This window comes from Xenopus laevis, chromosome 7L (assembly GCF_017654675.1).
Source record: "Xenopus laevis strain J_2021 chromosome 7L, Xenopus_laevis_v10.1, whole genome shotgun sequence".
Taxonomy (NCBI): domain Eukaryota; kingdom Metazoa; phylum Chordata; class Amphibia; order Anura; family Pipidae; genus Xenopus; species Xenopus laevis.
Window position 1 is genome coordinate 88,839,949 of NC_054383.1, and position 24,755 is coordinate 88,864,703.

The following is a 24,755-nucleotide window of genomic DNA, read 5'->3' on the forward strand; positions in this document are numbered from 1 at the left end:
TTTTCAGCAGCATTCAGACGAATCCTTGCACCTGACCCAACCAAATCCTTAAAACCACGTGACATTTTGTTACAAACAGGAAGTAAAAGCTTTTTTAACCATGCGCTTAGTGTGTGGTTCTCTTTCTCCCTTCCCAAACCTAATTTGCATATGCAGTTAGGCAAGTTATATACTGTATAGACTTAAATTTGATGGGCGTGTGTAACTTACTATGTTACTATATTCATCCAAATCTTTATCAAAGGATTTGCTGCGTTTTAAAATGTTAACAAAAGTCCTAATGTGCAAATCTATACACAAATGGAATAATATTTATAAACCATATAAGTGTGTCTCTCCACCACAAATAAGAGATCAGACGATACAATTAAAAAAATAAGGATATTAAAAGTTACAAAGGAGTTACATGATCATGTAAAAGTCAAGGAACTCTAAGGTATTTTAAAGGGGTAGGTATTAGTAATACACTGAAGGGTGCAAATATGTTAGGCACCCCTTCCATGTATTAAATCCCCCCCCCACCTAGGAAAATTGCACTATTAGGGTTGTCACCAGTCTGTTTTTCAACTGGACAGCCTGGTTTTTATTGGTTTAAAAACCAAATTCCTTCCTTTGCATGTTTGATGGCATATCCCTGACCACAACTTCACCAGAGTTGCCCCTTAATCATACGCCAGTCAATCAGGACACTCATCTAGTGTTTAATCAACCAATAACTAATGAGCTACACTCATTCATGTCCCATTGAACCTATTGAACTTTATTATTCATCCCATGGGCATTTATTTGAATACACACAATCTATTTTCATAAAAACATTGATTTTGTCAATAATTGTAATCAAACTCCTTTGATCAAATTACTCCCTATGCACTTTCCTTTATCCATATATGTAACAGTTCCCTTCATTTTGTGAGAATCAATAATTATACTCTGCATACCAAACACATCTCTGTGTTTCAGATTCTTCCGATATCAGTCTAAAAGCTTTTACAAAAATGTGTTTTGCAATTGCATGTTAGAACTGGATATCACTACAGTACACTTCAGCTATTGCAAATGTTTCACTCATTCACAAATAATTTGAGGCTAATGTTTAAAACTAAAGAATTTGTATAGAAACGGAAAGGAAGATTTTTGCAAAACAAAAGATTCAGTGACCCAAATTTACATGAAAAACATTCCATCACATTACAAAGGGGACTCTTCATTCCATTAAAAGCCTTTTGTTATAGTGTGCATAGGGGGTGGTAAATACTGTTGGCTGGTGTCCTAATTATTTTCAAGTTCTCTTCTATATTTATTGCTAAAAATACCAGAAACCAAAAATATATTAAATTTGTAAACAGCCATTTGTAAGAATTTACATGAATTATGTTTATACATGAACTGGTGCTGTACACTGCAGTATAGATACCCTGCAGTAAATAAACCAGTTTAATTAAATTCCAATTAACAGAAATAAAATGTATGCTTTGTATATACAGTACAATGGACCTGAAAAACAAATCAAAGTCATATTTTTTATTTTAAGGCACTGAAACTCAAAATTTTCTTTTTTTACAGAATCTGTTATCCAGAAAGTTGGACCGGGGTTTTCCAGATAAGGGGTCATTCCACTATTTAGATCACCATAGTTTTAGTAAAAAGATCCTTTTAACATTAAACCGAATAGGAAAGTTTTGCCACAATATGGCATACCTCCCAACTGTCCGGTTTTTAGTGGGACAGTCCTGACTCCGTAACCCGCAGTCCTGGATTGTTACTGAAATATCACTATTATATCTTTGATCTCCTGCATTGAACAGCCAGGAAAAGATACAAAGTTTCTTAAACGTAATTAAATAAAAGGCTTTTGGCAGAGCCCAGAATACATGGCAGCTGCACTTATACATTTGTAACAATTTAAGATAAGCAACGGAACAATTGTAACTGTTTAAGATAAGCAAGTCTCTTGGAGGAAAATAAAACCCCCAGAAATGTGTTCAAACTTTACATAGCCTGCTAAATTTTGTAAAATGGATATGGTATTTAAGGGGTTCAACCATAAAATCGGTGTGGTCAAACAATTTATGCCATGCTCTACGCAGCAAATCTTTTTGTCCCTCTTTCTATTTTCCAAATGTTGGGAGGTATGATATGGATTTATGCAGCTTAGTTAGGATCAACTACAAGGCACTGCTTTGTAATTATTTAATAAAAATAGAGTCTATGGAAGATGGCTTTGCTGTAATTCGGAGCTTTCTGGATAACAGATCCCATACCGGTACTGCCAAAAATTCACATTTGGATTTAGATCAGGTCATACACAGGACATCCCATACAGTGCCCTGGACAATCAGTCCATAAGCTTTTTAGCAAACATGTTTTTATGTGGATCTTTAAGAATAATGCCTACTTTTGTGCCACAATTCCATACAGGTAGTGTCATACAGAGCTGGTGCACTTTTATTACAATCTCAGCAACTGAAAGTTGTAGTTTCAGCAACTGAAAGTTGTTCTTTCAAAGTGATTGTTGGCCAATCTTTAGCTTCTGTCATGTTTCTTTTTGTTTTTGAGCAAAGGGATAACATTTTCTAAGATGCATGTGGGTACAACTAGCTCAGTTCCTCATAACTGAATCAAGAATGCCAAATGGGGTGTTCAAATTCAAAATCTTGAATAATGTTTTACTCATTTATGCATTTGTATTACATTAGATTAGATTTTTAGTCATCATTTCTACAGCCAGCTCTCAGATTCACAGCCCAAATAATGATTCCTTTAACATATTTGAAGACTGGATTAATCATATTCATACTTATAATTATGCATGGGCACAGGATGATGGTGACCTAACATACACTGACCACACCTGCCCAAGAATATGATCTAAGCGATTATGATCTTGATATAATCTTAGCAAGAATATCATTTAGCGACTCATGTGGCTAAATGGCACTTCAAAACCACTTGGCAAAGGTTTAGCTCCAGATTTCAGTGTCAGGCCAACTGACAACCCCATACATGCACCAATTTGTTGGCCTGTTGTTATTTCCTATTGTAAGCAAATGTAGTTTGATAATTGAAGTTCCTCAGCAGGGGCCCACATACTTGGGCACTAAAAAGGACTTACAAAAAGAAACAAAAAAAAGTGAGCATTAACTGCCAAAATCTAGGAGATTTTTATTACACCACATTTCCATACAAAAAGCCTGAAAGAAAATATTTCAAGCATAGTATGAAATGGCTCTATATGGCTTCCTGCACCCAGCAGTGATCCAGCCTTAAGATTTCTTTCTGTACAGTTTGTGGAGAATTTTTTCTTCTTCCAGAAAAACTTATTTTCCACTGATGACTTTTTGTGCAGGCTGCATTGCCACACCAGGAACATTCTTGCTATGTCCATCTTTCCAGTCGTAACTGAAAATTATACTTAAAGGGGTTGATCACCTTTAAATTAACTTTTCATATGATGTAGAGCAGGAATCCCCATCCTTTTTCACCAGTGAGCCACATTCAAATGTAAGAAGGGGTGGGGAGAAACATAAGCATGATAATAGTTCCTGAGGATGCTAACGAAGGGCTGTGATTGGCTATTTGATAGCCCCATGTGGACTGGCAGCCTACAGAAAGCTCTATTTGGCAATACAACTGTTATTTATGCAACCAAAAGATTCCTCCAAGCCAATAATTAAAAAATAAGCACCTGCTTTGAAGCCACTGGGAGCAACATCCAAGGGGTTGGGGAGCAACATGATGCTCACAAGCTACTGGTTTGGCATCACTGATGTAGAGAGTGATATTCTGAGGCAATTTGCAATTGGTTTTAATTTTTTATTATTTGTGATTTTGGAATTATTTAACTTTCAATAAAGCCTCTATCTACTGGTTGCTAGTGTCCAAATTACCGTGACAACCATGCACTGATTTGATTAAGAGACAGGGATATGAATAGGAGAGGACTTAAATAGAAAGATGAAATAAAAAAAATACATGTGAAGCCTTGCAGAGCTTTGCTTTTCTCATTTGGAAGCAGGAAAGTGTCAGAAGAAGAAAATATAAAAAAATATAAAAATACAGCAATTCAAAAACTATAAAAAAAAACGAAGGCTAATTGAAAAGTTGTTTACTTAAATATGAACCACCCCTTTAAAGCTTAACCACCTCTGGACGACACCTTCAGTAATGCTGACTACAGGTACTGCCGCTCCCAAAAATGTCAGGCAAGCAAAACCAGTGACCAAACAATGGAAATTACTAGACATTATTTTTCTGCTTTTTAAACCTTATATGAACATAAAAAACATGAAATCTATTGTATATCTATCTTAATTGTAGGGCTTTTACTCTGTGCCTATAGCTTTCTATTACTGTTTTCAAAGTGGTCACATATGACTTGGACCCTCCAGACTGAGCATATTGAGAAGATTGGGGCAAACCACAGCCCTAACCAACTGATATCTGGCCAGGAAATTACAAGATACAGTCAGTCATACAATACATCAGGCCTGCACAAGGAACTATGTGGGTGGCTAAACTGATACACAGCTTTAGGACACTAGTCTTTCCCACAATGACATTAAGATACACCACCTACTCTTTTATAGTTAGAGGATAAGAGCCTTACAATGAGCTATGCAAGGAGATCTAAAAGGTTGTGCTTACGCACCAAAAAAAATTCCACTTTTAATAAAAAAACACTTTGGGGGTATAGTAATAAAAGACAAATGCAAAAAAAAACGGAGCAACTTCTAGTGAATATTTACAAGCATATTTTGGGTCTAATTTTTATATACAGAAAAACAAATAAGGGAACATAGGAGCAAATATATTTGCAAACTGTTGCTCGACTTTTCCAATAATGCCATTTCATTTTCCTCCTTCAGGCAAGAGCTTCATATATATTATAAATCTCAAAGTTCTTAATCCATTCCCCAAGATTTTGAGAACGACCACTTTCTCATCTCCACATCTCTGTTGAGGTAGGTCCAATACATCTTCCCTTGACTTTTGACATTATGAATGGTTAGGTGATATTGACCAGCCTTTAAAAATACCACATGGACCTCAGGCAGCTGTCCCAGATGCAGCATTTTTTTAAGAGGGTTTCCTAGTGATGCGCTTGACCAACATCAGGATCCAATAGAAGCTAAACAGGCTTTTTTCAAAGTAGATCCACTAGAATTCACCATTTTGCAAGTTTGTCTAATGCTCACAATAAAAGTATATTTTATTTTATCCAGGTTCCAAAGCAGAATCCAAGGATCCTTTTTGTCCAGAAGCCTTTTGTTTCAAACACATACATCATTTTAGGGGTTTTGTTGCTTAAAAATTAAGGGGCAATTGATATTGGTCTATATAAATGTGTGCTTACCACCTTATATTCAAGAATGAGCTTTATAAGCCTTTAGATAATCTCTTGAGCTAGTGAAGTCTCCATATCTCCTAATGAATATGAAAGAATAGGGGGCAGAGGATTTAGGCAAAAGGGCCTCACACTGGTTGCTGAAAAGGTTTTGCCAATGACAGACCACAAAAAAAGGTCCAGCAGGTTTTCTATTCTTCAGATACAACCCCCACATAACCTACATCCCAACTCAACAAAACCTTCTGCTAGCCCTATACCCTTACTATACACTTCCGGGAACTCCACAATGGGCTGGGGGATGGGAAAGTGCTTGGATAGGATGGTGTATTGTTTACATTTGCATGCCAAACTATCAGACCATTAAAGCACCCCTAACACAAAGCATAACTGAAGGAGCAGAAGAGTATGGGTGTCTAGGCATCACAAGTAGGACATTCTGCTGAGTTGTGGGTGGATAAGGTGGCAAATAAATTGAAAAATAAACACTAGGGCCCTCATCTGAATCAAACGGAGGACCACAGTCCAACAGGGTGGTAGTGTTAAACACTGTACAACTGCTTCCCTGATGTTCAGGTACTTGTTCATTGATTATTTATAGTGGCCTAAAATGAAAGAGCAGTTTTTACTATGCATATAAATGAATTTATAGGTAGGTTAACATGAGCCCCAAATACTTGTTTATTGATGCTTGCACACAAATGAATTTCTTAGATTTTTTTTTTTTTTTAACTTTTTTAAAATAATCTCATGTAAGCATTTGTAAAATAAACAAACAAAGCAAAGACTAATTGACAATTGCACTGCAGAAAACAAACTGACATGAAACTGCGTGATCACAGATTAATATAATAGCTTGTTTTTCTTTAAAATCAAACCCAAGGGAAATGTCTTGCTGTGTCTGAGGCTGGATTTTCTTTTCTTAACAACTCCCAGCAGACAGATGGTTGGCAGGTGCTGTGATTTTCCCTCCCCCACACCAATCAATTGCATGATTCTCTCCACTATTCAATATTTTTTTTTACAATAGAAGTTCATTGAATATCATATTATAATACATGTATGTATCCCTCAATACAAATATAAATATGTTTGCCCGAAGACTTGAACATTAACCCATAAAGGCTGTTCAATATTTTCTGCTTCTCACACGTTCAATATAGTAAATACAGACAGCACTAGAATTAGCTGCTGCTCAAATGTTTTATAAAATGTCCCTGGCAACGATTTCATTTCAAACCAATGATGGTCTTTTTGACCTTATTATTTTTTGTATGCAAAGCGTTAAGGCTCAGGGCCCAGGCCGGTCAGGCATAGATGAACCAGATGTCCTATTTAGGTCTGTATAATGTATCTCTCTTTGCTTTATTAGTGAAGTCCTAGTTATGTCTTTTTTTTTTGCACAGCTGCCCTGGCTTGAAATCACAGGAGTAAAAAAGAGAAGAAAGAAAAAGCCATCTGCCACGCCAATAAATCAGTTTGGAAAAGACTGTTCTAAAAGGCAAGGAAGATCATTGAAGGCATTATTATTATGCAGGGACAAGTGCTGGTAGGGAGGGGGCACAAGGTCCAGGAGCCGTCCAGTAACACAATACATGGTACAACCATAATAGTACAGAACCAGGGCTCACAATTTTATTTTCATGTTTTGTTTTTTTTTTCACATTTTGCCCTTTTTTTTTTTTATTGGAGGTCATACAATATATATATATATACAAGATCTGGAAGGAAAACAAGTATTCATTATTCCTTTGTTTGTTCATTAACATGTGAGATTCTGATGTACCCATTCATATCACAGTATATTTATATGTCTAGGTATAACACAGGAACAACCTAATCAATTCTGCTTGGATACCAGGCCAGCCATTGGAATAACTAAGTACCACACCTATAAATGGGGTTGGGTTAATCGAACAGTGAGCTGTAGTAACGGTAAGGGCAATAAATAAGAAGGGGGAGGGTGTACGGCTAAAGAGAGGATGACAATCCCCTGAGGGGAGCAAGGGACAGGTGCGGCATTGCTAAGGAGCGAGAGAAGCAGGACGGAACGTTGCCCTGGGAATACACGCTTTCCCGCCCATGGTGCTTGCTTTTGATTGGCTGGAAGGCTTGGGACACTATTCGCGCGCTCAGCCTCCACCCTGCGGGCGCGTAGCCGCTTTCGCTAATGACAATCACTGTGGTTGTCCCCTTTACTGCTCAAACCAGGGAAGGGATTCAGCTCCACAGACGAAAAGCCTGACTGTATACAGTAGCGCGGCATGTGACGTTCTTAAATAGAGCCAGCCTCCCCTCCACCCTTATTAGAATGGTGCGCCCCAATGACTCCCCTCTGGGTTCAACAGCTGCAAAACAGGAGCAGTGACGCAATAATCTCCTTCACCAACACCCTGAAAAGAAGGCAGCGACCGTGTAAAACTGCAATGGGCAAGAGTGGCAGCACATGGCTGCCCCCAAGCAACACAACTGTGTACTACTACCCCCCCCCCATGCACAGGCTTCAAGCAAGGTGCTCGTCACGTATAGGGTGCTACACTGTAGCGCCTCGGCTCTTGCTCTACTACAACTCCCACAATCCTTCGCCAACCCGAAGGGCCATAGCGTTGTAGTGCAGCCTGCAGATGCCTATATGTCAAGACACAGGCATCATCCGTTCAAGATATCGCCCGAGCATCCTTAGAATTAAAACGCTTTTTATACATATATAACTCCACCTCTACAGCCTGTTAGCCTATTCCTGTCAGGAAAGGAAACGGAGCAGCAAATGCCGTCAGTAGAAGCCGTACAATACTGTACTCCTGTAAAACATGGGGCTGCCATTTACTTGAAAGCACATTCATTGCCTGGGATGCGAGGGAGTTTCCTTTCCTATTCACTTGGCCAGGGTACCACACAACCACCTCTCACTTCACACTCGGGCAAAAGGCATCCTTAACTAAAAGCCACTGAAACCACAACAAGCATCGCCTCTTTCTATTTAAAGCAGCCTCGCATTTCATTTAGCAAGCCACAATGATAGCTCTGCTTTTAGCGCAAACGTTAAAAAAAAAACACCCACCGCAAAATGTGGGGATCCAGAAGTAGCAAGCAAAGCGAAGACATGAGCCATGCCATCTTATCAGGGAGGGGGGGGGGGTGTAAAAAAAATATTCATAAGCATTTCAACTGGCATCGCACCATTGTGACTCGGTAAATAACCACCTCCCATCCGCAAGCACTGAGCGAATACATCGCCATGCACTGTATCCATTTAAACATCCACGCATAAAGCAATACACCACTCCTTTTTAAACGTGTCCCGTTTTCCCTTCCGTAGTTTAACAAAATAAAAGGGCTTTAGGATGGTCAAAGAAAAGGGAAACGTTAGAATCGTCCCCTTTTGCCATCCCCATGTTTTATCATTCAGCACAAGAAATACAAAAAAACAAGTGAAAATGCGCCAATCTTGATGTGAAACACAAAAAGAAGAAGAAGCCACCATTGTGCCACTAAAGCCATTCATTGATTTCTAGGAGAGCATCAAAACAAAGCAGCAAAGTGGAGAGGGAGGGGGGTCACTATCTCTCTGCAAAAACGGCTCATCCCTTGTCTTGACACGGGGAACAATGCAAAATGTAACACAAATACATAAAAACACAATACCTGCAGCTCCTATGAAATATAAAGTCCAGATGAGATCCTTAATGTGCAGCATTGTAATGGAATTTCTCCTGTTTGTAGCAGAGGGTCCAAAGATGACCATGAACCTTTTTTTTCCTCTCTCCCTCTCTTTTTAAATCCCCCTTGCTGCAAATGCTGTCACTGAACCAACGATGCAGGTTTAAGTTCTTGAGGTGCTGCCTGGATTTTGCAAGGAATTATTTTTTGGAGTGGGTTGCCAGCTGCTCTGTAAGCTGTGTGCAGCCACTGATCACACTGTGAGTGACAGCCTGAGCCTAAGCACACCCCCAGCAAGCAGACCCGATCAATGCGCCCAGCCAAGACACTACAGTTTGGTGTCTGGATGCTGGAGAGAGAGAAAGAGCCCAATCCCGATATCCCTCCGCAGTCTCTCTCTGAACAAATATGAGCGAGCATCCACCGAGCTAACGGAGTGAGAGGGGGAGACTGGCAAAGATCATACAGCAGATGTTGCTGCCTGGAAAAGATGGCATGGATTTTTATTCTCTTTGCAGAAATGAGTGGGTCTGATAGGGTGTATATATACACCCAGAAACACTGTTATCTATGGAAAAACAAGGGCAGCTCGCTCTAGTATGGCTGTTTGATCTTTGCTTTGTTTTATATCAACAGGATTTCCATGATTGATTCAGCACTGTCTGTGTGTGCAGTCTGCATCCTCTCCTCAGCATGTCAGCCATAGGATCCCATACACTGTGCCATAAATAATGCACTGAGTCACAAATGGAAGAAGACGATTTATTATTAAATGTGTCATTTTGGCAATGTGCAGAAATGCTCAGTGATTTAGCTCTGACTGGCTGACAGTCTGAAATGCTGCTGAGTAAATGTGCTTTTCAGGCATTCTTAATGATTCATATGCAGTGGGGCTACTAATGTAGATACAGTACCATGTTTCTCATGATATTATAAGATGCCTGCAGGAATTTCACTTGAAAATAAAATCCGGGTTTTTTTTTTTTTTAACATGAGATTCCTCTATTAATTTGATGCAGACGCTTCACTTAACATAATTACGGTAAAAGCAAGACAACAGAAATTGGTCATTAAATGATAGTTTACAAAGGTATACATTGAAATATACAATACAGGCCTACTGTCAACAGGAGTCCAATATACAGGGTTGCTCTGGAAATAATGTCAATTATATCAGCTGCTGGGAGGTCCCATTTATGTACTCATGCACCTTGAAGGTGTGAGGCTAGTGTATTGCTGCACAGGGCACCATTAGAAATCACAGGGCCCCGTACAACAACATTTTTGGGGCCCACACTGGCAGCAAAGCCCCACCCCATATCCCACCCACTCCACATCACAGTTAAAAGACCACACAGACATCAGCGCTAAAAAAGTAAACCCCCCCACACAAGTTATAAAAAGCTATTGATGGTCAGGTCCCCCTTATAAGTTAAAAAAAAACATTGGCGCCAGGGCCCCCCATAAAAGTTTTTTTTAAAAAATTATTGGCGCCAGGGCCCCCTTACAAGTTAAAAAAAATGGGGCCCCAAAAAAATGGTTTTTTTAAAAAAAAAAATTGGTGCCAGGGCCCCCCTTACAAGTTACAAAAAAAATTGGGGCCCCAACATTTAAAAAAAAAAAAAAAAAACATAGGTGGCAGGGTCCTATAGAATATTAAAATAATACATTGGTGGCCAGGGGGTTAAAAAAAACCCCCACAAACTGGTGTTCAGTAGAAGTGAACTCAAGGCTTCAGGCAGGCCCGGACGGGCAATCTGTGGGTTCTGGCAAATGCCAGAGGGGCTGCGATAAGATGCCATAGAAAGTCAGTATTTAGTGGGCTGGTGGGGGCTGTTTGGGCCTTTGTGTGGGCTGATTGGGCCTCTGTGTACCTGAAATGCCAGGGCCTATTTTAATTCTCAGTCTTGACCTCGCTTCTGGACTTCAACTTCACCTCCTTTCCTGACTTCGGGTCTTTTCACCACTTCAGGACTTAAATTTCAGCTGTTTTCGTGACTTCTGGTCTTTTCGCCACTTCGGGACTTCGGCTGTTTTCGTGACTTCGGGTCTTTTCACCGCTTCGGGACTTCGGCTGTTTTCGTGGTTTTAGGTCCTTTGGCTGTTCGGCTTTTCGGCACTTCCGCATTCGGGACTTGCGAAATGGCCGCACTGCTCGGGCCCCCCTTCATGCCCAGGCCCGGGACACTTGTTCCCCCTGTCCCCCCCCATTGCTCAGTTAGTAATAATAATAATATAATAATAAGTCTGTTTAATATCCAGGTGTCCCATATTCCAATGTATAGCTCCATCTGGTTATCCAACTGGTATTGTAGTTCTTTCCTGTGTAATATCTTTAAGTTTACAAAAGTGTTTGTGTATTGTGTGTCATTTGTTATGTCTTGTTTTTGTATCCCCTTACTAATTATTATATTATTAATTATACTTCTGTCCCTGAGCCACTCAAATGTTACTTTGGCCTTGTTTCTTGCATCCATCATACTTTTTTATGTACTTTCATATATTGTGCACCATCCATTCTTTCTTCTATTCTAACAAGATGTCCAGTCCCTGCCCCACCCTAGGATATGTCATTGAATAAAACAAAAGAACTCATAAAGGGCCTGAAATCTTTTACAAGATAAGAAGTAAGAATTGTAGTGTCTGTCACTCACAGCTCACTGCTGCTTTCAAACAGTAATGACAACAAAGGTTTGTGCATGTTAGATGAGACCAGCAGGCCTGGACGGGGATTCAAAATAGGCCCTGGCATTTCAAGTACACAGAAGCCCAAACAGCCCCCATCAGACAGCCCTCTACATAGTAACTGTATATGGCAACGTACAGCAGCCCCTCTTGCATTTGCCAGAACCCAGGCCTGGATGAGATTGCAGGTGCTCACACACCAGGAAGCAACATAAAGAAGTTAGGGATACTATAAGGTGCCCATTTACTTAGCTCAAGTGAAGGAATAGAATAAAAAAAACTTCGACCATCGAATGGGCTACTTTGACTACGACTTCTACTTCGAATCGAACGATTCGAACTAAAAATCATTCGACCATTCCATAGTCGAAGTACTGTCTCTTTAAGAAAAAACTTTGACCCCCTAGTTCGCCACCTTAAACCTACCGAAGTCAATGTTAGCCTATGGGGAAGGTCCCCATAGGCTTTGCAATCTTTTGGTCGAAGAAAAATCGTTCGATTGATTAAAATCCTTTAGGATTTAATCGTTCGATTGAACGTTTTTTCGTTCGATCTTTCGTTCGATCGAAAGAATTGCTGTAAATCCTTCGACTTCGATATTCGAAGACGAACGATTTACATTTGGCAGTCGAATATCGAGGGTTAATTAACCCTCGATATTCGACTATAAGTAAATCTGCCCCCTAGTGTGTCTATTCAAGTTATTTGGAGCAGCAGTGGGAGAGAAGTTCACCTCTTACACACAGCATGTGGATGTTGCTAAAAAGTAGATTTTCATTCATTGGGCAAAATTGTGTTTTTTTGAGTTTTAATTCCACTTTATGCATGACTTTGCAACACTTTCAACGCTAATTGCAACTCTCTATTTATGATCCCTTTTTCCATATTGTTTCATCTATATCCTGGCAATAGTCTGGGTCATTAGTAGCAAACTTTAGGACTTATGCACACTGGCATTGGCCTATAAATGCATAATTTTTTTTGCAACTAAATGTTTCATCTTAGAGTTGTGTATGATTTTAATGAAGTGGAGATTGATCTGATACATAAAGACAAATGGGGTTACATAATATGAGGCATTAAGTTTGCCCAGGGGAAGTAACCCATAGCAACCAATCAGCTGGTAGAATTTACTAGTCATCTGTTTAAATGCAAGCATCATATTGGCTGCTATGGGTTACTACTCCTGAGCGCCTTATACAGGTATGGGATCCGTTATCTGGAAACCTGTTATCCATAAAGCTCAGAATTACCCATAGGCTCCATTTCATCCAAAGAATTCAAATTTTAAAAAATGATTTCCTTTTTCTCTGTAATAATAAAACAGTACATTGTACTTGATCCAAACTAAGATATAATAAATACTTGTTGGAAGCATAGCCAGCCTATTGGGTTTATTTAATGTTTACATGATTTTCTAGTAAACTTAAGGTTTGAAGATCCAAATTATGGAAAGATATGTTATCCGGAAAGCCCCAGGTCCAGAGAATTCTGCATAACAGGTCCCATACCTGTGTTACATACGGGGGATACACTTTTAAGTATAACCCACAATTGGAGAAATAGATAAATGCTGAATATGCAGCAGTGCCATCCAATGTCTATGTTAAAACACAGATCTATTGAGACATTTAAGACATTTCTTCAAAATAATGTTAATATTATGTAGTATTGTTTAAAACCCACACTAGCCATGTTGTATACATATTAGGTGTTACCCATCAACTCCTTCAGTTCCATACAAGACCACTTATCTTCCAAATTTCTGTGGCGTGACCTTCTTTTTCTTCCAAGCCTGTGATATAGGGGGTAGGGCCTGGTCCTTGAGAACTCAGAGACAGACTATCATAGTTTCCTTTCAATCTGTAGAATCAGGTATATTTATTTTTGGAAGTTCAGATAATGTGAATGCACTTTTTTTCTGCACATAAGCCTAGCTGAATAAACTCATGTAAAAAAGGCTTTATGTTTTCCATAAACAAATAATAAATTAAAATACCCATTTCGGGGTTGCAGTTGTATGATTACGGTTTTATTTTTGAAAGATGTTTCAATTTAAACACGTACACAAGGGCATTTTTGGGTTCAGTGTTCATTTCTGGTAAGTTGTAGGGACAGAACATATGCTTTTGGTTGTAGTGGTGTTTATTTATTATACTACAATAGTCAAATAGACTTTTGATGTCCAATAGAAGACATATCCTTTGCTTTTGTTGTGTACCAGGTAGACAATCAGGTATGCAGCAGATAACAGTTGTCACAGAGCACACATTAGGTTACTTATAAATAGCCCAAGGCACTGAAGTAAAGTAATTGTCAGATTACTTTTTTTAAGATTACTTAAAAAAACAAATTAAATCAAACTAAATTGCCAATTGTTCAGTCAGATGTTTTAACTTCATTTTTCTCAGGACTGCAGTGCAGCATATATCTAATGATATTTCAAATCAGACATGCAGCATATTCTCAAGTGTCCACATGAAACCCTGTCCTTTCAAAACCTTACTGCTAAATATTTAATTGCTGCAGGGTTTATTTAATATATTCTGGATGATGTTGTTGGCGTAGCATTTAGACAAATCTTTTGTGGTTATTCAGTATGATGAGGAATCTAAATATTGTAGGTTCTGTACATCTCTAGATTTTAGTGGAATCTGATTCTCAACAAAATAATTTAAAAAGTGTAGGACGAAGTTCCTCTTCAAAAAGGTTAACAGGAGAATTTCCATTTTCAGCTGCTGTTTTAGCAGAGTGTGTGCTCTACAATTGTGATACCACACAGTGCAGGAAAGTGTGGGTAGAAGCAGGCCCGGATTTGTGGAAAGGCCCGGGCCTAGGGCGGCAGAATTTTAGATGGGCGGCATGCTGCCCAACAACACCCCATTAGGTGGAAGCACTGGGGATTTGCAGGAGATTCAATTGTTTTTAAAATCTCCTGTGCACCAATGTCCAGTACTCCAGACCCGATGCTGAAAATGTGCGCATGTGCACAAAGGAAGGGGAGAAGACGGGGGCAAGGAACAGACTAGGGACACATGCTATGTAAATCCGGCCCTGCGTAGAGGACAGTCTAGGTTTGGTCATTACAGGCTGCAAATGCTCCCATGTAGATTGAACAGTCCAGCAAGTCTCTGAAGCCCTGTAATCAACCAAAATTGTTGGGTGACAAGGAACCAGTGAGGCCACTGTTGAAGCCTCTGGCTGTGCTGGTTTTGACACTATCACATTAATCTTAATACATGGATAATGTATATTTAACACAGCAGTGTTACTAGCTAATTTTTGATTACAGGCAAAGCTGTTGGGGGTTTCTTCGGGTCATCTCCAGTAGGTGTTTGGGGGAGCTTTCTGAGGCAGCTAATAACTGTTCACAGTCTTTTTTCATAAACAGTCATGTGGTTAGTTGCTTCCCAATAGACAATAGATCTCCTTTAAGGCATTGATGGTGAAGTTAAAACTCCCTTGACAAATTCTTATGTTTCCTGGAGTTGTAAAAACCAATAAAAGTCAGGATAGCTTACTGAGGACTAAAGGTGGCCATACATGGAGAGATCCGCTCGTTTGGTGATGTCGCCAAACGAGCAGATCTCCCTCCGATATGCCCACCTTGAGGTGGGCAATATCGGGCTGATCCGATCGTGGGCCCTAGGGCCCAACGATCGGATCCTAACGATGCCTAACGGGCGGTCGGATCACGGGACCGCATCAACGAGATCACCAGATCTCGATCGGTGAAGCCCGTCGGGGGGCCCCATACACGGGCCAATAAGATGTCAACACGGTCTGTTGGCAGCTTTTATCGGCCCGTGTATGGCCACCTTAAGGAGGGAGCTGTTCAAGACAGGTAACCTAAAATCAGACAAATGTAATTGCCATCAGTAAGGCTTTAAAACACAAACCTTTGCACCAAAAGCAGAGGCAACATCTTTCCAGTGCATTCTTTCTGGGAGATAATGTAATTCTTCTTCATCTGCACCAGTGCAATGCTGAGTTACAATGATGACTACCAGAGCACAGTGGTTTTACTAGATGTTACTGGACCTCACAGCAAATTAAATTCAATTAAAGTTAGGGCCCAATATATATACCCTAACACCTCCCATGAAAACTGTCACCCTAATTTTTCATAAAATGGTAGTGTCTGCTTACAGGGTAATAGGTAGCTGGTCCAAATGGTCCCCACTTTGGGGCAACAAACCTCTGTCACAGTTTCAATCCCTTCCAGATGCCAGTATCTGGGCCACGGCCAGAATTAAACATCTGGGTGACCTGGTGAGTGCAGGGAGCTCAAGCAGTTTGCACAACTGAAAGAGTATGGGCTTCAAAATGATGTGCCTTTCAGATTCCTCCAACTGCGGCATGCATTCTCTGCCCCATTCCCAGAGGGTGCCTCCTGCATTACTCAATCAACCCTAGAAGGGTACCTACGTAAGCCAGAACTCTTAAAGCCCTAAGTTGGCTATACACTATTCTTCGCTCAAGATAGCTTTAATCCTATAAAACATATCTGTCAAAAATGGGCCCAAGATTTTCCATCCTTTGATGAAGGATCTTGGAAAGATATGCTTGAACAGATACCAGAAACCAACATATCTGTAAGGGACCGCTACATACACACCATATTTTTAAATAGAGTGTACCTGATTCCATACAGACTGCCACAAGGGTATTCAGACTTGTGTTTAAAATGCAATGCTGATAATGGTACTTATATGCATGTATTTTGGGAGTGTCCTAAAATTCAACAATACTGGTCTGCAATTCTTGCATTCATTAATGCTTCTTTGGGACTCTCAGCTATTCGGACACCAGCATTCTGCCTTCTGGGCCATCTTGAAGGACTTACCCTTTCATCCTGTGACAGACTGTGTCTACAGCAACTTCTACACTATGAAAAAAAGCTATTTTGCTCACATGGAAAGCATTGGAACCTCATACCTTCTGGATAAAAATTATTAATGACATTCTTCCGAGCCACAAATATATAACGCGGGGATGCCCAGACACGTTAAAGAAAATCTGGTCTTATCAGTGGATACATTTTAAAGTGGAAGGTATCTAAAATCGCAAGAACGATTTCTTTGCAAATGTTTCGGATTCTTGCAATGTAAACTCGTTCGCTGGAGAATATTACATCGCTCTTTATTGATAAGCAAAAGTAAGTGATAACACCTGCTGGAGTTTCATTAAATATTTATCACAAAAAATGTTTTGCAATTGCAACATTTTTATTACCTATACTAAGCACGTTCGCAAAAGCCATTTGTTCACAAACTTTGCAAGGAAGTCATTGAGGTCTAAAATCGTTCAAAAAGGATTCAATGAAAATATAGGTCACTAATGTTGCAAAGGTCTTTGCAAACTTTTTTTTTTGCGTTAATGAAACATATTACATTAGTGAGCTAAACATTAACTTATTAGTAAGCTATGTTTTGTGATTTATTAGCTTTTAAGTAACAAACATGAACGTCCGACACGTAGATTAATATCCAATGGTATGAGGTAATAAATTGTTTGGCTTGTTTGAAATATAATAAATAAATATTAATTTAGACTAGGACAAAGCAATAAATCATTTGTATTATCTGACTGGATCCAGTGAGGACAGACTAATTCTTGTTCATTAAATTTGTTGTGTAATGTAGTTTATTAGGTTATTTTGCACTTATTCCTGTCAGGTGACTGCCAACCCATCCACTTTCATGAAAAAAAAATATATACATATCTATACAAACACACATGGTGGCATAATCAAGAGGCTCTGTAAAGGCAGCATAAATGCAAATAAGGTATATCAATCTTTATCAATATCAACTAGATATCTAGAGGCCCATTTATCAAAGGTCGAATTTCAATTTCATGTGATGATGAAATAAATTCAAATATACTCTAAATTTGATTGGGAGGTTATTTACTTAAAAAAATGAATATCTAAAACTCAAGCAAATATTACCGACCCGAAAACTCTAATTTGAATCAAATTAGACTAAACTCGAATCAAGTTTTTTTTCTCTGAAAAAAACTCTAATTTCAGGAAGGTTATTAACATCTTCAAATGGGTCACTGGACCTCTCCAGTTGACTTATACATGAACCCGGCAGGTTTTATGTGGCAAATAGTTGATTTTGAATTGTTCCAAGGATCCAGGCTTGATAAGTCTCGATTTTCAAATTAAAATTCAAATAGAGTTTGGATTTTCCCCAATTCGAATTTCAGATTCTTCACCATTTTTTTTTTTTATTTTGAAAATTCAAATTTAATATCGCCCCTTAAGAAATCTGCCCCTTAGTGTAGGGGTACACTGGGTACCTCTCTCCCATCCACCACTCCTCCTGCCAACTCTGCTCCTTTGCCTCCTCAGTAATTTCATCAGGCAATGCCACCTGATTAGATCCACCATGGGAATGAAGATCAGCATGGGAGATAGTGGGAGGTAGGAAACCAGGAGGAGGCTAGAACACTACTCAGCAGCCATTTTCCAGAGATACACTGAATCGATATAAGCATACAGTATGAGCAAAAATACAAGAGGTTGGCCCCTTCGTGGATAGGTCTTTTGTGTATTCCTGCTACATGGGAGCAGTAGCACAAAAAATTATAAAATCTCTTGAGAAGTGCCTTTGTGCTGAAGACTAAACTGTGCATTCTAAATGTTTTTATGGATTGTTACTTTATATTGACAGCGAGTCAACATGTGCTATTCTAGTTAGCATGGTAGCTACTTTGTGTAACCCATCTGCAGGTATTGTTCTTCTGTATTTGATGCTGTATTCATATCATTTTTCTATCATAACGTTTACTGTTATTGCTCTTCTTTTGTCTTAGTATTTTTGAAACCCATCAAAAAAAAAACAAAACCCATACACAATCATGTGTATGCCGGACTGTAGCCCTACCCTAGAAGTGTAGTCCTACCCAATGCCATATGCTAATATATCATTTTATATCTTAGTTCAATTTACTGTAAAGAAAATTGTGTCTGACAGCTCTGTGTCATATTCCATTAACTCAAATTATAGAAACTATGGTTAGCTGTTGAGATTGTATTATGTTTCAAGTTACAGTGGAAACATTTCAGAATTACTGTTTGCGTGGTTGCGTGGTAAGTTTGCTTATTCACTGAATGTGCTCTGGTCAGTTTCAAAGCTAGTAGGATAAGAGAAGAGGACAAGGATAAGAAAAAACATGACTGCATTCATCTGTCATAATGAAAAATAAAACTCTCTTTGTGATTTACCTATATAACATACACTGTGTACTATTATCCTTTTACTATCTTACAGTAGAACCCCCATTTTATGCTTTTTAGGGGACCATGAAAAAATAGGGTAAGATCAGGGGAAAATGTAAAATTAGGGAAATATGTTAAAGCAACTTTAAGTTGCTCAAGTTCTCAAAGGATATATGCACAGGTATCAGTTTTACAATATTATATTTACTTTGTTAATTGCAAGGAATCGAGCATTGCAGCATTAATGTTAAATGGGAGCATGTGCAAGACCTTTCTCACAGTCACATACACAGCCTAAAGTAATAAGTGATTGGTGCATGACTGTATGAGGTGCAAACTAATTGGAATAGACTATTCCAGACAGAGCCATGGCAAAATGTGCATCTAGTTAATATTTTAATCCTCTTAATGTCACTAATAATAACAATCTCAGAGGACAAAAAGCCATTTTTGGGAGCCTCTGGACAAAATGGTGGTGTAAAATGTGGAAAAACGTAAAATCGGGATACGTCATTTTAATTGCCAGGTGCTTACATATACTTGGAAAGTCAAAACTTTGCACTTTGAATCAGTAATCTGCCTAAAGCATGAAAACAAATAATGTGATACTTCTAATACGGACATTGTTTGACCCGTGACAAACTTACCCATCTATTAGTTCAGCTGCCCAGGACTAGCTGAATGGCTGATTTCCCTCTTTTGCTTTTCTATGTAATGCATTAATCCAAAAACACTTCTTTTATGAAAAACTTTAGTATGAATTTACCTGCAAACGTATATGAGCTATCACCTACGTTAACTTTCAGCAACATCACTGGAACCCCTAAACTTTGGGGATAAGACATTTTCCTTAAACATATATTGTAACTGATTATAAGTCCCACTGGGTCCCCTATAGTACCTAGGCCCTCCAGTAATTGTACACTCTGTTTCCTCTCTAGTTACCCCCCTGCTTTTTACTAAAATTATTTGTAAGTTTGAATAATAGTAGCTGAAGCAAAATAACATATATCCATCTAACATAACCTTTTGTTGTAACCTATCTGCTGGTTGATATTTTGTGAAGCTCAAATAAGGGTGTGGTCATAATTTTTGTTGAGTTCAGTACAGACAAATAACTTGTACGAGGCCCTAACTTTTCTAATAGTGTCTGTAAAGGTAGTACACTTCTTTGGGGGTAAACAATATATAATTAAATTAATAGATAACAATGCAGAGTTAGACTGTGGGTCAAAGTTTTCCAGTAAACCCGCAGCATCCCAGTCTGACACTGAATTAACTTCTTACTCCATTATCCAGTCATGGCATATAATTCTTTTATTGGGTGGCCAGTGGTGTTTGGGCACTAATGGCAGCTCATTATTTCAGTATCCCTAGAACCCAGTGTATAATGTATGACTTACTTATCTTCTACAGAATAAGGATACTTTCTTACAAATATTATTATATTATATGACCAAAAAAATCATTCAACAGACATACTGGCTGCCAAGTTTCTAATTTCAGATTCAAATCCATTGACAAGAAGCCTGTTTGTGTTATACCTACCACACTGCATAATTGGCTTTGTCATTGGACCCAATGTTTTAGGCAAAAGCAGTGGCATAAATAGAGGCTCCTAGGATCTGGCACTCCTGCTTGATTCATAGTCGTCCATTCTCCAGTCATTACAAGTTTCATAATCCTACCATCATACCCTGCATCATTCTATTTCTTTGCGGCATGTTTAGTAACATTGGAGATAAATATCTGGAGAGATTCCTGGAGATGTAGCCCATGGCAACCAATCAGCAACCAATAAGTTAGAAAACAAAAGCTCTGATTGGTTGCTATGGGCAGCATCTCCAGAAATCTCTCCAGATTTTTATCTCCAATGTTACTAAACTTTACATGCCCAATACATGATGCAATAAGATGCATTGTGGAGTGGCCAGATCAGCCTCTATTACTCCCATGTTTTTAACTTGCCTAATTCCCTAATACAGGCTTGTAATAGAGGCAGCAGGCCTAAAAGCTGATGGAGGGCTGAGGACTATGTTGTATTCTGTGTTATTTTTAGGAAAATTTTGCCTTTAATATTCTGAATGCCAGCTTTTCATACATGTACTCAAACAATAACAATCAACATTCTAAATGTGTTTTATATATCATTGCTTTTGTATTTAGTACAATCACTGCTATATTTGAATACACACAGTGCAAATCAATTTGTTTTCTTCCCAAAGCACGTCATTCAAAGTTCATCTCTGAATGTACAAAAGTATCTGTGCCAATTCAGTGTCAAAACATTTACTGAACCTTCTACTGGTAAATAAACTAGTAGAGCTTTGGTCAGATATTTGTTAATACTAGTTGCATGCTATTTTTAACTTAAACGGCACCCCTTTGACAGCTCACATAAGATATGGGTTACATTCCATGCCTCTCACATTTAAACTAGAACCTTGCGCGAGTTGAGTAGGTGTATTACGTTATGTTTTAACCTACTTTTCTATAGGCTTGCTGGGCAACAGTTAACCCTTTATAAAGTGTTTTTCCAGCAAAAGTCATCAAAAGTCTCAAGGGACCCAAGCATATGTGGCATATCTAAATCTGGAGGAGTCTGGAACTGTTCAAGGGGGAGGCACTAGGTGATAAAGCCATGCATTACATGGGTGGAACAGCTGCTCTTCTAATTTTTTGCTTTATACATTAGGGGCAACGCAAGCTCACAGCAGCTGCTTGAAGCAATTCGAGCCCTATTATTACTGCAGACTTACATGCAGAATCCAGTAACAGGACCTCTATAGCAATATGTATGCTAGTTAATAAACTGTGCCTAATTGATTGCCATGTTTGACTGCTGCATTGTATCAGGCTGTAGAGGAGCAGTGGCTTTTATCACAACATATTCTAAAATCAAATGGAATAGGCATAAATGTCAAAGGCAAATGGTTATATTTCCAGGCTGTATTTACAGGTACAGGATTGAACCATGCAACAAAAATGATACTCATACACAGCTGACTAGTGGCTACGTGGGGTCCAATTCTCTTGATGTTGTTCTTTATTGTAGAAACATTCCAAACAGAGCTTTGCCTTCATCTTAGGGCTGTTCATTAGATTTCACCCTAGTAAATATTTCACTTTGTTAAATCAAATCAGCTTAAAAGAACTGTCAATGAGTACAAGAGATAGGATTTTCATTAATAGTAGAATGGGCCACTATTTTAACTGAGCAGCTGTTAGGTGGCATCTAGGGACTGCTCCGGTGGTATGTCTACTTCATTAAAGGAAAACTAAAGCTTAACAACCACAGCCCTTTAGCAGTAAGGATGTACCTCCAAAGATGCTCCCAGTAGGTCCCCATCTTCTTTTCTGATGATCCACGGCACATGCTCTGTGCTGCTTTCACTTACTGAGTTTAGGGACCAACAAACAAGATACTGAAAAAAACCCATATATTTCTGCTTGATGATTTGTTACGACCCCTAAGCATGTGCTAACAAAATCCAAGATTGGAAAATCCTGTGACAACTTTAAAGGCCTGAATCATTACTACTAATCATATGCACGCTCTGATGCAAGGAAACTCAGGGCCTACAGTGACAAGGTTTTAAATACTCACCTGTCTCACACACTTGCTGCCCAAATTTTGCAAGTATCTGATTTATGTGTTTGCATTGGTTTGTGATGAGTACAATTATGCTGGAATTCTGAGAAGAAATATTGCACTTTGAATGATGGTGACATTTTTTCACTTTGCACTCTTTTGTTAAATTAGCCCTCCAACTTATAATACATCTAATGGAGGTTTAAACAATTTGTGCCTGTGTCCCTGGTTCCATATATCAAAGAAGAAGAACATTTAACCATAGTTGTACAAGGAAATTGTTCTGTCAGGAATAGGTTCAATATTACATTGTAAAAATGTCTGATGTTTTAATAGTCTAAAAGCCCATGTTCATCAGGCATGCACAGTGACACACAATTATCTAATAAATGAAAAGGGGCTTCAGAGGGCAGCTGAATGTCTTACAGATTGTAAATCAGCTAAATAAATGAGGAATATAAACCTTACTAACTTAAGAAGAGAACTGATAACACTGAATACTATAAACACTGGAAAAACTATAAAGAAGGCAGACCCCCAGTTGCGGGGTGGGGGGGCAGGGACAAGGGGGACCAGGTCTGACCTCTATAGTTTTAAAGAAATCCCTTGTTTCCAGCCACTATCCTACCTTCGTACAGGAAGGAGGCTGGCAGGGGACAGGATGGAATTGTTGTGCACTGGACCCCTCCGAAGATTTTTTGAGAGGAAGTGGTGACACAAACTAGTTATGCTACTGACTATAAAATAGTTTTTCAACATTAATTACCTCAAAGTCTATGGTGTTGGGAGTTTCCTTAAAGGAGAATTCAACACTTTAGCAAAAAAACCCTACCCCCCCACCCCATGTAGACCTCCTGTAACTGAGAAGGATCTAGGGGTTTTTGTAGAGAACAAGTTGTCTAATTCTGGGCAGTGTCATTCTGTGGCCACTAAAGCAAATAAAGTTCTGTCTTGCAAAAAAAGTACATCAACTCAAGAGATGAAAACATCATTTTGCCTCTTTATAGGTCCCTGGTAAGACCTCATTTCTAGTATGCAGTATGCAGACTCCAGTCCTTAAGAGGGATATAAATGAGTTGGAGAGAGTGCAGAGACATGCAACTAAAATGTTAGAGGGATGGAAGACTTAAATTATGAGAGTAGACTGTCAAGGTTGGAGATGTTTTTTCTGGAAAAAAGGCGATTGCGTGGGGACATGATTACACTTTACAAGTACATTAGAGGACATTATAGACAAATAGAAGGGAACCTTTTTACCCATAACAAGAATCACGGCACCAGAGGCCACCCCTTCAGGCTAGAGGAAAATTTCAATTTGAAGCAACGTAGGGGGCTCTTCACAGTTAGGATAGTGAGGTTGTGGAACACACTGCCGGGTGATGATTTGATGGCTGACTTTGTTAATGCCTTTAAGAATGGCTTGGATAATTGCTTGGACAGAAATAATATCCAAGGCTATAGTGATACTAAAATCTATAGGTAGTATAGATATGGGTTAGTGTGTATATGTATAGATTTTGAGTTTCATTTGGAGTGGTTGAACATGATCAACTTTTAACCCTTTTTTAACTTTTAACGACTTTTAACAATGCAACTATGAATTGGGGCATATGGCACATTTTGATCACTGATTACTTTATGATCAACTTGGTTGGACAATAATCACTTATTCAGGTCCACTCCCAATACTTTCCAATTGAGAAAGTATAAAGGGAAAAAGTGAAACCTACCCACCATTTTGACTGTGGCTATAGTCACCTACAATGTGGAAAATAACAAGGAAATGCAAAATAAGAATTATGTTTGATTGGACCATATACCTGTTGAACTATATAAAACTGATTTTTCTGGTGGTTACTCAGATTTAAATGTGGTATTATATATAACAGGCTGCAGGAAGGTTGGAAAATTTCTTCAGCACATTCAAGTTTAATCAGGCCATTTATTCTTTAACTGAAACAGGATGCATGTTGGAATCAGATGATTGTTGGCCAGAACAATTCACAGTGTTTTTATGAAATTAGTTACATAATATTACTTAATAATCCAATTAATACTTTATAAATAAAGAGGGATGATGTAATCCTACTATTATATAAAGAAATGGACTGCAGCTCACCGTTTGTTTGCTTGATAGGTTATCCTGCGGGGTATCCTGTGTTGATCCCCCAATAGAGTCAATCAGTAGAATTCGAATGCAGGACAAATCCACAGCAGTATTCTTAACTGCAAAAACTTTT

General features: G+C 38.8%; 1 protein-coding gene and 1 long non-coding RNA gene across 15 annotated transcripts in view; one reads left to right on the forward strand and one right to left on the reverse strand.

Annotated features, from left to right (window-relative positions):
• ncam1.L (neural cell adhesion molecule 1 L homeolog) overlaps positions 1–9,401 on the reverse strand; it is a 147,427-nt gene extending 138,026 nt beyond the window's left edge. For 4 of the 14 annotated variants that reach the window (XM_018224338.2, XM_018224337.2, XM_041568396.1 and 1 more), the window contains exon 1: positions 8,993–9,397. In XM_018224338.2, the coding sequence (XP_018079827.1) occupies positions 8,993–9,092 (100 nt within the window). In that variant the 5' untranslated portion in view covers positions 9,093–9,397. 14 annotated transcript variants of the gene reach the window in all.
• LOC121395559 lies at positions 5,588–8,156 on the forward strand. The gene is made up of 2 exons (XR_005962549.1): positions 5,588–5,923; positions 6,754–8,156. It is a non-coding gene; the product is annotated as an uncharacterized LOC121395559 (long non-coding RNA).
• Positions 9,402–24,755: the final 15,354 nt, after the last annotated feature.